The 15,349-nt window shown below is 39.9% G+C and overlaps 1 protein-coding gene across 4 annotated transcripts in view; it reads left to right on the forward strand.

The window, feature by feature from the left end:
* The window catches only part of greb1l (GREB1 like retinoic acid receptor coactivator), an 80,718-nt gene that overhangs the window by 60,103 nt on the left and 5,266 nt on the right, over positions 1-15,349 (forward strand). For 3 of the 4 annotated variants that reach the window (XM_052134446.1, XM_052134448.1, XM_052134447.1), the window contains 18 exons: positions 2,758-2,943; positions 3,210-3,512; positions 3,662-3,790; positions 3,985-4,119; positions 4,482-4,679; positions 4,809-4,989; positions 5,702-5,891; positions 6,994-7,130; positions 7,326-7,665; positions 8,150-8,265; positions 8,615-8,868; positions 8,988-9,511; positions 9,763-9,865; positions 11,576-11,731; positions 11,836-11,981; positions 12,215-12,376; positions 14,272-14,476; positions 14,863-15,031. In XM_052134446.1, the coding sequence (XP_051990406.1) occupies positions 2,758-2,943; positions 3,210-3,512; positions 3,662-3,790; positions 3,985-4,119; positions 4,482-4,679; positions 4,809-4,989; positions 5,702-5,891; positions 6,994-7,130; positions 7,326-7,665; positions 8,150-8,265; positions 8,615-8,868; positions 8,988-9,511; positions 9,763-9,865; positions 11,576-11,731; positions 11,836-11,981; positions 12,215-12,376; positions 14,272-14,476; positions 14,863-15,031 (3,634 nt within the window). The remainder of the gene's footprint in view (positions 1-2,757; positions 2,944-3,209; positions 3,513-3,661; positions 3,791-3,984; positions 4,120-4,481; positions 4,680-4,808; positions 4,990-5,701; positions 5,892-6,993; positions 7,131-7,325; positions 7,666-8,149; positions 8,266-8,614; positions 8,869-8,987; positions 9,512-9,762; positions 9,866-11,575; positions 11,732-11,835; positions 11,982-12,214; positions 12,377-14,271; positions 14,477-14,862; positions 15,032-15,349) is intronic. The other variant, XM_052134449.1, reaches the window with a different exon arrangement.

Genomic DNA, 15,349 nt, shown 5'->3' on the forward strand with positions numbered 1-15,349 from the left:
CTGGTTCAACTGGGTTTGCCGTACAAACGTATTTTGCTGAGCAGATAGTCCACTTTTTAGCTTCGACACTTTGTCTGCTCTCATTTGGCCTTGTAAACTCGCATAGCCTACTTGTCTCTGTGGCGGGTTTCATAGTGTCGGCACAGATTGTATTCTTTGAACACGGACACTGTTTCTTGATAGATGAGGGAAACAGCCATTTCTTTGCATTGAACAAAAAAATAATCACTTGTCCACTTTTGGTTAAATACCCTGCATTCTGAATCAACTTTTCTCTTTCCCAACCATTTGGCCATTTTGTTGTCACTTAAAATTTTCTTGCTGGATCGCGTGTACCCGCTCGATCACGATGGAACGTTAATCCGGGCGAATTTAATAATTATAACTATGGGAAATTTTATTTTGAAAGCCAATATGTATTATCAAATACAAATATGATATGATTAAAACATATTTAAAATTAAATTGTAAAAATATTTCTCTGCATGGCATTGTTCAGAGGGCCGGTCCAAATGTGGGGGCGGGCCGTATTCGGCCCGCAGGCCGTAGTTTGGGGACCCCTGATATAGAATCTCGGCCCTCTTTTAAGTCCACTTATATCGTGAACACCAAAAGCACCCACTTTAACTGATCTGTGTTTAGTTCATTTAAAAGGGACTATATGTGAAACCACCCATAGTTGTTCGGTAACCGCACCCCAGCATGATTAGAAAATGTTCCAAAGAGCATCTTGTGTGTTTTAGTGGAAGCAATAAAAAACAGAGTGTACAGAGTTGTACAAAGTGAACATAGACACTGTTACACATTTATATTTGAGTAGTGACCTAGAAATAGTACAGAATCTTACATTTGTTTTCATTCACTATGTATGAATGTTGCTTTGTTTTACATTTTTCAAAATTCTAAAACATAGTTTTTTCCAGGTTTAAATTAGATTTTAAATCCCGAATTTTCAATGTGGACCCACCAGTTTTGGGGTGTAACTAACTAAAGTCATTTTTTTCAAATATTTTCTTCATTTAAAAAGTTTTACTTATAAAAAATATATATATATATATATTGTAAAGCATTTGGGTAAAATATAGCCACTCATGTCAGATGAAGAGTTCAATCATATCAGTAACCTTATAAAAGCTCTTTTATTCTACATGTAGCGCCTTATGGGGGCAGCCATGTTTGGATCACATGACCAGCTGAATACTACTCACTCTCAGTAATGGCACTGTTATTGGACACATTCATTTATAGATTAAAATTATTATTTTTGAAATGTGCATAGTGAATTTCTACAATGGCAGTGTTAACTTAAAGGGGTCATATATTGGTACATGCACTTTTTCAAGTTGATTGTACTGAAATGTGTGTTGGCTGTGCCTGTACACAACCATCCTATTATGATAAAAATCCATCCAGTGTTTTTGTTTTAATCTCCTTATATATTTTCCCCTGCCTCAAATCGAGCCGTTCGACCGTGTGACGTCACACGGTCGGACGCCCCTCCCAGGATTGTTGATTGACAGCAGTGTTTCAACACAGACCCGCCCTCGCTCGTGAGTGAGCTGTCAATCATAGTCCGTCATCATTGTTGATACACTGGAGCAGAATGGCGCCTAAGCGATTTGTGGTGTTCTGTTCTTCGGTGTAATAAAGAACACAGCAGTCATTTTGATGTTCCTAAATCTGAACCGCTGAAGACGCAGTGGCTGAGTTTTGTTTACGATGGGAATATTCCCCACGAGCAACGTCAATGCGTTCATGTTTGCGCGAATCATTTTTCACCAGACTGCTTTATAAACGAGGGTCAGTATAAAGCTGGTTTTGCTAAGAATCTGCTGCTGAAAAAAGATTCGGTACCAACTATTTATATTCCCTCTGCACCTCCAGAAGAAGTAAGTGTAACGTTTTATTAACCTTTATATTAATCTTTGCAAATCGCTTGCACGCTTCACAATGAATGTGGTTAATGTTTACACTCAGGGTACATTACAGCATGCTTTCCATAACGTTACGACGTTCTCAATATAATTCATAATCCCACGTTTATAATGAACAACGCGTTATGGTTATTGTGTTATTAAAAACTGTGTACGGAGGAGCGGGGTGACCAAAGCTCATTATCATTTAAAGTCATATGCACTGAAACGGCATGCTGAAAACAGAGCTGATTTTGAGCAGGTAAATTGAGTGTTTTCTTAAAATACTAATGAGAATTTTTTATAAAAGTATATTACAAAGTTTTCATTTAGACCCTAAAGATTCATATTAACTTGTACAAAAATGGCATTATATGACCCCTTTAAAACGACTGTGTATGAATGATGCAGCATCCAAGCCACTAGGTGTCAATGTATGCCAATTTAAGCCACATCAACATACTTAAAATATTTACTTTGGGCACCTTTAATGTTGTCACCCTAACCGTTTAATGCCACCTTAACTAACTTTTTGGTAGTGTAGCAAACTACTTTTTGAAAAGAGTAGCTTGACCGTAGTTAAACTACTTTAAATTATGAGTAGCTTGTAGCCTAGGAAGCAAGTAGTTATAATACATGCATTATAACTTTAGTGCTACATACATAATAGAAATGTTGCTGAAAGGGTAAAAATCATTTTTATACATTATTGTTAGCTTACAAAAATGAGCTCACTACATCACAAGATATAAACAAAGCACTTGAGGCATCCATCTTTTACCCTAATAAGGGTTTGCATGTGTGTGAACTCAACAGAGCCATGTTGTTTGAATTTCCTCTTCAGGTCAAGGCACTTTACCGTACTTCTTTGGCAATGTGGGTGATCTGGTGGTGAGCCCCTTGCTGGTCAGCTGCTATAATGGCAGAGAGCTGAATGAAAAGACCCTCACCAGTCTGGGCATGTCAGCCAGCCAGTTACTCACTACAGAGACCATGATACTGCTCACACTGCAATACCTCGCACGACTTGGTAAAGAACACAAATTTAGACAGGTTTCAATCCACCACCACTAACATACTTTGCAAACTAGTAAAGTATTGCGTACTCTAGATGCGTACTAGTCTAGTCGTATAACGATTGTAATGTTATTATTTCAGAATAGAAGTATTATGCGATGTAAAATCACTTAGAATAAAGAGTCCTCAATGTTAGTTCATAATTTTCTATAGTTACCAGTCTACGGTATAAAGCGCTTCTGATTTTTTTCTTTGCTCTTTTGTCTGGGTTTAATGCAGGCACGGAGCAGATCCCATTGCGCGAAGAGTTTGAGCAGATCGTTCTGAAGGCAATGCTGTGTGGGCCGACCGGACCTTCTGTGTCCCCAGCCCAGTTGCCGTGGTTAGCTCGTATGGAGGCCAGTGTGTCGGGGGGCAGTGTTCAGGTGGTGGTCATACACGGCTCTCTAGGAGAGGGCATCTCAGAGTCACTGCACTCACTGAGTGAAACACCTCTGCAGCAGCAGCAGTGTTTGCCAAACTATGTGCTCATTATCTGCACCTCGAAAAGTGGGGCTAATGAGTTCTGTGTGCTGGTGCTGGGTAAGGACTGCTACCCTCTGAAAATTTTACGTGTTAAACTTTTCAAATAAATCACATACGTTAATTCTGACAGCTCTAATAAACTTGAATAGCATTCTCTCAATAATGCCATTCTCCGATATATAAACCTGTGTTGTTGTTTTTCTCAGGTAAATATCAGTCTCGAGCTCTTGCGGAAAGCATGCTCACAACGAACGAGTTTCTGAAGGAGATCAGCTACGAGCTCATCACAGGGAAAGTTAGCGTGCTTGCTTCACACTTCCAAAGCACCTCATTAGGTGAGTCCCCACTTTTTATTGGGAATGTATTGTTGGGCTCAGTTTAGGTACAAATTGATCCAGACAAAATACTGTTGTAAACTGTATTTCCTGTTCATTCATGTAGAATAAGTGCACAGTTTTGCAGAAAATGTTGAAATTGATCGAATCAATTGTCCTCTGCATTAAATTTGTAATTGATTATGATGCTATAGGGGACAACTTGAACAAACAGCTGGTTCGGTATCAACGTAAACGCAAAGACCGCGTGGTTCAGCCTTTCCAGGGACATCTCACTGAATACATCCACTCCCAAGAGGCAGCAGCCATGATTCCAGAATCAGGGCCAGGTAAGCTTCCTTTGTCTCCTAAATCGTTCATTTTGTTTCCCTGATTCAAAGGTAGGAGCAGTGGTGGCTCAGTGGTTGAGGCTCAGGGTTACTGACCAGTAACCACCAAGATGCCACTGTTGGGCCCTTGAGCAAGGCACTTAACTCCAGGTTGCTCCGGGGGGATTGTCCCTGTAATAAGTGCACTGTATGTCGCTTTGGATAAAAGCGTCTGCCAAATGCATAAATGTAAATGTAAATGTAAAGGTCTTTATTGGCATGATACAACTCATGAGTTTCCATCTGGACTCAAACTCAACACTCAAATCTTTCCACTGGATTGACTCAAATAATTCCAATCTGTGTATATATGTGTGTTGCAGAGCTGTTGAGTGACAGTTTTCAAATACACCCTCCACAACTAAGTGTGGCACGCAGTCTCCTGTCACAGGTGTGTGCTATTGCCGACTCAGGCAGCCAGAGTTTGGATCTGGGCCGCTTTTGCAAGGTAGACTTCCTGATTTTGGTACCGCCATCTCATGTACTGGCTCACCAAACGATGCAGCGGATACGACAATCAGGTATGCCACAGTGGTATAGACCGCAAGCCCGTTGATTTAACCGGTGGATCAAATCAGTTGAGAATGCCGTTTTCTAAAACTCATAGCTTGTAGATAAGAGCTTGTCCTTTGTCTTCATGTATTTGATAGGTGTCCTGCTAGATCTAGGGATAGAGGATGCATCATTTGCCCTACAGAAATCCGACAAGTATGTAGTGCGTCTGGATGCGGAGGTCCACACAAAAATGGAGGCTTTCATGAGGAAGGTCAAGCAGAACCCTTATACACTCTTTGTCCTCATTCACGACAACTCTCATGTCGACCTGACCAGGTAAGACACACAATGACGTGGTTAATATAGATTAAATGTACGTGTCTGTGCTTTACACAACATTTGTTACATTTACTTTAAGGTGGAGTGAGTCATTTGCTTGAGAAATACACACTTTGACAAATGTCAACACGAAACCGTTGTTCACCACTCACTTTACTTCTATTGTGTTATTGATTTCCAAGTAAAACTGGATATTTTTGTAAAAAAATTAAAAATAAAGGATGGGACTTTTATTGTTTTTGATTGGATTGTGAAAAAGTGTTTTTTATAGTAGGTGGTGAGAGGGTAGGAGTTAAAAAATAAGAGGGCTCTGTGATGTTAGCTGAAAAGATAAGTCGAAACCCTCCTCCTCCCCAGTAACACCTGTCTAGATCTGCTGTATGGTGATTTTATGTGTCTAATTGTGCAGATCTAGTCTGCCAAGACCAAAAATAATTCAGGGAGTTCAATCATTATTTAATGTGTAAACTACACACTTCATATTTAAATACTTAAAAGGCATTCATCCAAGGCATTCATAAATAGTTAACAAGCTAACAACAACATCTGCACTACCTTACCCTTATTACCTTTGCTTACTGAAGGGTAAACATCTATGAAGCTCATTTAATTTGTAATTCTTGTAGGGTTTTTGCAATAGGATCTGTCAGAAACATCAGTCTTCTCAATTTCTTTTTTTTGTCTCACTCACTCACTCTCTCTCCGTCAGTGCTCTGTCAGGTTCAGTTTGTCACGGGGAGCTGCAGGGATTGGCCGACCGGGTGGTGAACTGTCCAGAGGTTCTGGAAGCCATAAACCTGCTGGTACTGCAGGTCAGCTGCTTTCCCTTCACACTACAGAGCCATCAGTCACGCATCAGCTCCCAGAATGAAGTACACTGGCCCAACACTGAGATCCTGGTGAGTGTCACTCACCCACAACAAGATCTTTGATGGAATTTATGGAGGAGAAATCAGACTTAATAAGCTAGATGAGGTGACAAGCATTGTAAGCAGAAAGTGTATATAAAATATTATATTGTATGTATATTGAAACATAGTCATACACGGGCAGAAATAAACGTATTCGCTTGATATTTGTTTTGCATTGTGTTTCGAGTAAGTGTCTGGGTACTTTTAGGACTGCACAGCCTAATAAGTTTGCCTTTTTTCAGTCTGGATGCTGAGCTTTCCAGCACATTCTGTGCTTTGTGGTGCAGATTGTGTTCCAGGATGTTTGTCAGCTAATTACAATGCTGCTATAAAATCCTTTCCCCAGCAACCACATTCATCCATCAGTGAGGCAACTCACAGTGCAATCACAATTCTTATGACTTTGCTGGTTGGTTTAAATGACCATGAATAATGTTGTGTGTAAGATATATTCTGCAATGACCTAGATGTCTTTATAACAAGATCACACTGTGAATTTGGCAACAATTTCTGCTGAAATCGGTCTATGCTTACCAAAATTTCAACCACTGCCTCCCAGTGGTTGAAGCTGGAAGTGTTGTTTAACATATGTGCACGTGTGAGCTCTAGTTTCCGGGTGAAGTGTCCGCCAAAAGTGAGGTTTTTTTGTGTGTAAATTATCTAACACAGTCAACCAGAATTCATATTTATTAACTCTACACACAAACCCAAACCCATACATAAACCTAACCATTAGTGAAGTAAAACTATCATTTTTGAACAAAAATTCAACCTCCGTATTGCGCTCACAATACTTCCTGGTTTCCCTGGGACCAGAGCCTGTGTCTCTGAGGTGGCTCAGACAACACTATAGGTCCAGAGGGAAAGTTGAACAATGTTTGAACTGATGCAAAAATCAGTAATTCGGCAGAATGGGGTCGATTTCAAGGTACGGGAACATTCAAAAAGCAACATGTCGATTTCAAGAGTGATCATGTTGTTATAGACACATCATACAAGATAAATAACTATGTAAAACAAAACAAAGTGCAGCATTGTGATTGTTCCACTATTAAAATTTTTTAAATTGTGTTTAATGCATGTAACTTAGCAGGGTGAAGCATTACCTAAGGATCTGGTCTACTTTGGGCTGAAAGACTACAGCAGGTCACTTCAATGGGGGGTGGCGAGTCCAATCCTTCGATGTGATGATGCCTTTGAGCGGATGGTCAAAACGCTTCTAGAGAGGTCAGTCCAAAAATGCTCTGCATGCTGAAAATACTCTTATAATTAAAAACTTGAGATCTGAATAAGCTGTAAACTGAACTGGACTTAATGATGCTATAAGTAAACCATTTGTAGGTTGATTTTCTCCAGAACTTTCAAAGTGCTGCAGAAATTGCACACTTCATCATTAAGTAAATGACTCTTCCTTAATTCCAGGCACCCACACTTGCACAGTATGGTGATCCGCAGCTATCTGCTCATCCAGCAGTACACAGAGGCACTAATGGCCCTCACCGCCGCTCCCTCACTGAGGGACCACGTGACGCCTCAGACCCTCGCCATGGTGGAGGATCTGCTGAGTGTGCCTGGTCGCAGCAGACATGGGTGCGGGCACATGCTGCTGGTGCGTGTGCCCTCACTGCAGCTTGCACGTCTGGCACAGGAACGGTTGGAAGAGGCCCGGGACAAATTGGGTTTGCAGTATCGCTTCGCTGTGCTGCTAGGCAGCCCTGTTGCGGAGATCAACCTGCCTGTGCACTTCTGTGCCCGTCTGCGAGTAAGAACAACTCGCTGCATAAATGATAATAATTTTCTTAATCAGTATTAGTGTCTTGTTTTCCAGCATCTTGAATCAAATGTATTTTTCTTTCCCCATTGGCAATTTTTTTTAAGCATAAACCTCTTTACGTATTTTGTTTGATTTTTGTATAAAACAAGAAAAAGTTATATTTCAGTATGCTAAAAGAAAATTAATTTAATTCAAGATATCTATGAAAACAAGTCTATAAAAATCGTATTTACAAATTTGCATTTCAAGTAAATCTTGTTTTGAGGATATTCCGATATTTTGCTAGAAATGAAGGCAGAAATGCTGATTATTAACACCTTTTAAACCTATTCTCTCTCGTCCCTAATTCTTTAAATAATGTTCCTAAACTTTGAATATTAACATTGATATAACATACCATCTTTATAGGAATGAACAAGCATTTTTTTTACATTTAGCAAATATTGAACACCACTATCTGTGCATATTTTAGGCTTGGCGGGGCTGTAAAAATGAAGAATGGGTCCCTCACACATATGAAGATCTGGAAGGACTTCCATGCATTGTCATCCTCACTGGAAAAGACCCTCTAGGAGAGACTTTCCCAAGGTAATGCATGATGGTTATATGTTGTTTTGATAAACTTAGCCTTTAGGTCCAGGTGCAAATCAATCATTCAATTATTAGTTAAGTAGTATAAAATGTATATTGAACATAATACTTTGAAGGTTAGCAGTGTGTCAGCTTTATTCTGAAAGAAAAGGGCGCCACCTTGTGGTTGCTAATATTGTCTTACAATGCAAGATACAACAACAACAACAGTTTTTGACAGTTTAATATGTAATATAAAGGAGAATGACAGAATAACTTTTTCTAACTTATAGCGTCCGTTATATTGTGCTTTATAACACTACATGATGATCACTGAATCAGTGGTGTTTGTTCATCATTTGTTCAGGTCTCTGAAGTACTGTGACCTGCGGCTGATAGACTCCAGCTATCTGACACGAACAGCCCTGGAGCAGGAGCTGGGTCTGGCTTGCTCGTACGTCACACGCAGTGTTATACCTGAGATGAAAACTGCAGCAGGCAGAGAGGAGAGACATAGAGAGGATGAGAGAAGCTCAGGAGAAGCAACAGAACATGATGAACTCCAGATGGAGCTGGAGAGACCACCCAGCAATGCCAGTGCTGCTACCAGAACCTCTGGTGGTGAGTGACAATGAAAATACCAGATTTGTGACTCATAGTACAATTTAGTATGGTCATTGACATTAGCAGGATATTTTATTCTTTGACTTTAGTCTATTCTGTTTGTCTTTCTCTTTCAGGTTCTACCACTGAAAACGGTGTCAGTTCTTCAAGCATACTTGACAAACCCTCCTCCCATGGTGACCCTGCCAGTAGCAATAGAGCTTTAATAGACTCTCCTTATCGCGTCAAACAAGAGTGCGACTCCCAGGCACCCTCCTCATCCGCCACGGCCTCTTTCTCCTCTGCCTCCTCGGCCTCTTCCTCCTCATCGTCTCCGGCAGCTCAGAGACCGAGTCAGTCCACGCAGGCTCCACGAGAAGGGAGCAGGACTCAAGTCTTCCCCAGGACAGCGGTGCTGTCCCGGGCGGCGTACACCCTGCTTGCCCCTGAGACGCTGGGTCAGCCCAACTCGGCATCCCTGCTGCCCCATGCTGATGTGGCCTGGAGCAGTCCTCTCAGATCGCCTGTTCCCCATAGCCTAGGAGGAGCAGAGCAGTCTATGTACTATCGGCAGTGGACCACAGCCAGGCACCACCACGCCGATTACGAAGGGCCACCCGTGCCACATCCCAGAAGACTGCTGTTGAGTGGACCACCGCAGGTGAGTAATAGTTACAAACACAAAAGTTTAAAAGGTTGCCTGTGCTGTTCTTTTCAATACAACGAACACATATAGTGACCAGGGCGGTTTTTTTTTTATTCCAAGTCTTCTGAAGTCATAAAGTCAATAGCTTTGTGTAAGGGGGAAATCTTCTCTTCGCTTCTCAAATCTGCTGTGTTCTGTTAATTCTACCCATGCTTGTTCTTTGTTAATCATTCAGAGTGTCATCCTCCATCTTTGCTCTGTTATAGGTGGGAAAAACAGGCGCGTACTTGCAGTTTCTGCGGATTCTGTTCCGTATGCTGATTCGCCTTCTGGAGGTGGATGTGTATGATGAAGAAGAGCTGGAGGAGGGTGAGGAAGCTGCTTTCTATTTCTTCTCATTAGCCACACTATTGTACCAATTACAACTCTGTTTTGTTTATAAAACCGTTTACATGATTTCATTGCTTTCTTTATTTGAAAAGGCAACTTATTGAAATTGTATGTGCACCCTTTTGAATTATCTAGATTTATGTCTTAAAATGTGGTTTGATCTTCATCTAAGTTATAATACTGATCAAACACAATCAGTTTTATCTAATAACTCACAAATGATTGTATCCTTCTTGTAAATATCGGATGCATCATTCACACATTCACTGTGTTGGTTGAAAAATATATGTGAACCCCTAGGCTCATGACATCAACAAAAGCATATTAGAGTCATGGTTTGAAAAACCTGGCATCCAATTAATGAAACTAGATTGGAGGTGTGGGTTAGAGCTACTTTCACTTATAAAAAGCACTCAAACGTTTTGAGTTTACTATTCACATGAAGCATCTGCTGATGTGGACCATGCCTTGCAAAAAAGAGATCTCAGAAGAACTATGATCAAGAATTGTTGCTTTGCATAAAGCTGGAAAGGGTTACAAAGTTATCTGTCCACAGTTAGACAAACTGTCTAAAAATGGAGATGATTTAGTACTGTGGCTACTCGCCCTAGAAGTGGCCGTCCAGCCAAGGGGACTCAAAGGGCACATTGCAGAATGCTCAATGAGGTAAAAAGAACCCTAGAGTGACAGCTAAAGACTTGAAGGAATCATTGGGACTGGTTGACATCTCTATTCATGAGCCTGCTATATGGAAAACATTAAACAGGTGTGGTGTTCATGGCAGGACACCACGAAGGAAGCCACTGCTTTCCAATTAAAACATTGCTGCGCTCCTGAAATTGGCCAAAGACCACGTAATCACTCCACAACACTACTGGGAAAATGTTTTGTGGACTTATGAAACTAAGGTTGAGTTGTTTGGGAAGAACAAGCAGCACTACGAATGGTGTAAAAAGGGCACCACAGACCAACACGAATACATCGTCCCAATGGTGAAGTATGGGGGAAGGAGCATCATGAATTGGGGCTCTTGTGCTGCTTCAGAGTCTGTACCGCTTGCCATCATTGAGGGACAAATTAATTCCCAAGTTTATCAAGATGTCCTACAGGATAAAGTCAGGGTGGTTGTGCACCAGCTGAAGCTCAGTAGAAGTTGGGTGATGCAGCAGGACAATGACCCTAAGCATCGAAGTAAATCCACTACAGAAGCTTCAAAAAAGAAAATCCACCTTTTGGAGTTGCCCAGTCAGAGCCCAGACCTTAACCTAATAGAGATGCTGTGGGATGACCTTAAGAGAGCCGTTCACACCAGAGATCCTAAGAATATGGCTGAGCTGAAACAGTTCTGTACGGAAGGATAGTCCAAAATTCCTTCTGAACGTTGTGCAGGTCGAATCCTCAGCTACCAGAAATTGACCTTTGACCAGTTATTAAATCCAAGGGTTCACATACTTTTTCCAGATCACTGTGAATGTTTAATGGGATGTGTTCAATAAGTACATGAGAGATTATAATTGTTTGTGTGTTGTTACTTTAATCACATTGTGTTTGTTCATACTTGTGACTTTGATGAAGATGTGACCAATGACCAATTAATGCAGAAAACCAGGGTTCACATACTTTTTCTTGCCACTGTTACTGTCTTTCTACCGTGAAATTTGATTAATGATCTTCAATTTTCTCCTTTAGATGTGCCAGACAAATCAAAGGTTCAACCTGCCAGTTTACTACAGTGGCCTGACGTGGAGGACATCCGTAAACTGCGATTTGACCTTTACCCCCATGACCAAAAGTTCAGACATGCAAGTCCAGTGCATACAGACCGGATTCCAAAGACACTTAACGGTATCAGTCTGCTCCTCTTGTATCAAAACCTGAATATTTGAGCAAAGTCCTATTTGTAAATGAATATCACTGTTGAAAAAAATATATCTATACCTTAAACACAGGAGTGAAAATAGAGAGACTGGAGGCAGATGGAGAACAACCGAAGAGAAACACTGTGTCAGTCAGACTTAGCATGTTTGCGGCGCACAATGCGTTTCACCACTGTGAGCAGTGTCACCACTACATCGAGCCAACTCCTGCCACACAGGTGAGCACATTTGCGAATATATATCACTTATATATGATATATTATAGTTTAGTATAGTATGTTATTCCTGGCAATGTACTTAAATATGGAACATCCTTCCATGACTTTATAAATGTTTATATTTCAATATGTGCATAGTATTGTAATGCAAATAATGCAATCAAAAGGTATGTATGGAGGATGGAAAGTTATATTGTTTTTTATTGTTTATGTTTTTGTGTTTCTGTGTGTAGCTGTCCGATTGCACCTTCCATGCCTTCACGTTCTGCTCATCCATGCTGGGAGAAGAAGTCCAGCTGCACTTTATCATTCCTAAAGCCAAAGAGCATCACTTTATTTTCAGTCAGCAGGGCAGTCACCTGAAGAGCATGTGTCTCCCTCTGCTCTCTGACAAGGTGAGCAGTCCATCCGTGTACTGAACTTATTATAGAGGGGCAGAACAAAATAACAAGAGTCTAAAAGAGTCTGTTAAGAACTAAATCACAATTAGAAAAGAAGCTGCAAACTTGAAACAGATATACTGTAGTTGATTGCCAGTTAAAGGGATAGTTCACCCAAACATTTTAATTCTCTCATCGTTTACTCACCCTCATGCCATCCCAGATGTGTATGACTTTCTTTCTTCTGCTGAGCAAAAAGTTTTTTAGAAGAATATTTCAGCTCTGAGGTCCAAATGCAAGTGAATGGTGGCCAGAACTTTGAAGCTTCAAAAAGGACATAAAGGCAGAATAAAAGTAATACATGTGACTCCAGGGGTTAAATCCAAATCTTCAGAAGTGATATGATAGGAGCGGGTGAGAAACAGATCAATATACAAGTCCTTTTTACTATAAACTATCCTCCGTGCCCAGTAGTTGGCTATATTAAGAAAAAAAACCCGTCAAAAGCAAAAGAAGAAGTGGATATTTAGAGTAAAAAAGTACTTAAATATTGAGCTGTTTCTCACCTACACCTGTCATATCACTTCTGAATATATAGATTTAACCACTAGAGTCTTATGGATTACTTTTATGCTGCCTTAATGTGCTTTTTGGAGCTTCAGATATTTGGTCACCATTCACTTGCATTGTATGGAACTACAGAGCTGAAATATTCTTCTAAAAAATCATCGTTTGTGTTCAGCTGAAGAAAGAAAGTCACACATCTGGGATGGCATGACAGTGAATAAAATAATGAAAGAATTTTCTTTTTTTGGTGAACTATCCCTTTAACAGTAAAAGCCACCAATGAAAGATTTCCAAAAGATTTCCTTGAGTGTCAATAAAATAAAGTTACTCTGGTCCTTAGAGGACCAAAATGTCCATGTCAAAAAACTGCCATAATAATATTATATATTAATATTATTTTCCACTTTCAATTCGTTTTTGTTTTTTTTAACCAACATCAGTCCTGATCATAATTACCAAATATTCATTTTCAGGATTTTAACCCTTTAAATGCCAATTTGTTTATGTAATGCCACTGTTGTTTTTCACTAACATACACACACACACATTTCTCAATACACACATACACAACACACTCTGACATCCATACCAACACACCCCCACAATTGTAGTGGCATCATTTATTCAAATGGCCTGCAGTGCTCTATAATACAGAAAACAGAAAATAGGAAAAAAGCATGTATTTGCTCCATAGGCTAAACATGAGAAAAATGCCAGTATCTGGTGGAAAATATAAAAAATTCACATTTTGAAGCCAGGGCTCCGGAATGAAAGTATAATATCATAAAATTCATAAGGTTATGCTTTAATGGCACTGGGATCAAATATTGCTGTTTTAATGGGTTTCAATGGAGACATTTTTGTGCTGAAGGTTCTGAGTGTAACTATGTTGTGTACACTGTGTATTATAGACGATTTATAAGAACTGAGGTTGAAATATCAAAATTCCCCCAAAAACACACACCTTTAGGTGCAAAATTTATGTTGAGGCATTAACACAGCCAAAATGATCGAAAAAGCAAAAATGAAAAAGACAAAAATGTCCAGAAGGTCGCACAAGGGTTAAATACATCTATAATTAGCTTAATTGACTAAAAAGCAGCTTATGCCTTGAACATATTGCATCAGCAAAGTGGAACGATGTACGCACAGTGAGACTCAAAGGCATGCATAGTCAGGATCAATTTTAATTATATGGTGCATCTGGACCTCAAAACAATGGAAAACGGTTTGTGGTTGCTGAGTCAACCTGTTTTCTGTGCCATTGATTTTATCTTATAAAAGGACTGCATTATAGTATTCAATAATTGACTTCATTTTTGTATCTCTTTTGCTTTGCTCAGGACACTGGCATGCAGAAAAGTCCCATCTTCACCCCCACCACGGGTCGACAGGAGCACGGCCTTCTCAACATCTTCCATGCCATGGAAGGAGCCGAACACCTGCACATATTGGTGGTCAAGCAGTATGAAATGCCCCTTTACAGGAAGTACTGGCCCAACCACATCCTGCTGGTGCTGCCTGCTATGTTCAACAATTCAGGAGTGGGTGAGTATTGACCAGAGTTATAAAGGGTTTGTTATTGCTTATTAAATGAACCATTTATAACAATGAACAATGAGGAAATATTAAAAAAAATATATATATTTGTTGAGCGTAAAATTGTTCTAAAAAATAACTTGGTAATGTGGTTACTTTTTCAATGAATTAATCTGTAAAGTAATCTTATTACAATTCTAGAGAATAATTTTCATTTGTAGTGGATTACTTTTTTGAGTAACTTACCCAAAAAGCACAGAACAGCTCATAATCAATGTTGCTTCTTAAAAATATAACCACATATTGATCAAATATAATCTTGCCTTATTCTATCAGACTTTAAAAATCCCAATAGTTTATTCTTTTTTTGATTGGTTGTGTTCATGGTGTTTCAGGAGCAGCTCGGTTCATGATCAAAGAGTTGTCTTACCACAACCTGGAGCTGGAGAGGAATAGACAGGAGGAGCAGGGCATTAGACGACAGGACATCTGGCCTTTCATCGTCATGATGGATGACTCATGTGTCCTGTGGAATGCCCATCAGCCTGGACCCGAGGGCAACAGGTAGAGAAGAAATGATGGATGGATCTACATACTCAGATTTGTTAAGCCAAAGAAAATACTAAAGGAATGCTAATGGAATTGTGTATCCTAATTGGATCAAACAAGAATTCTAAACAGTTTTCCAAAGTATGCAGGACTAGAGACTGTATCCGTTCTAAAAGTCTTAAAACGTAGCTAAATCTATACTGGTATTTCAAACGAAAACATATTAGTTTGGACGTGGCCAATAAACTTATGATTGGTTCCAAATTATGATGCAGAATTCCCCCAAAAGGCTGGTCTTTTCAGAAGTGAAAATCCATTAGCATTCCTCTTGGA

Source organism: Xyrauchen texanus, chromosome 9 (assembly GCF_025860055.1).
Source record: "Xyrauchen texanus isolate HMW12.3.18 chromosome 9, RBS_HiC_50CHRs, whole genome shotgun sequence".
Lineage (NCBI taxonomy): Eukaryota > Metazoa > Chordata > Actinopteri > Cypriniformes > Catostomidae > Xyrauchen > Xyrauchen texanus.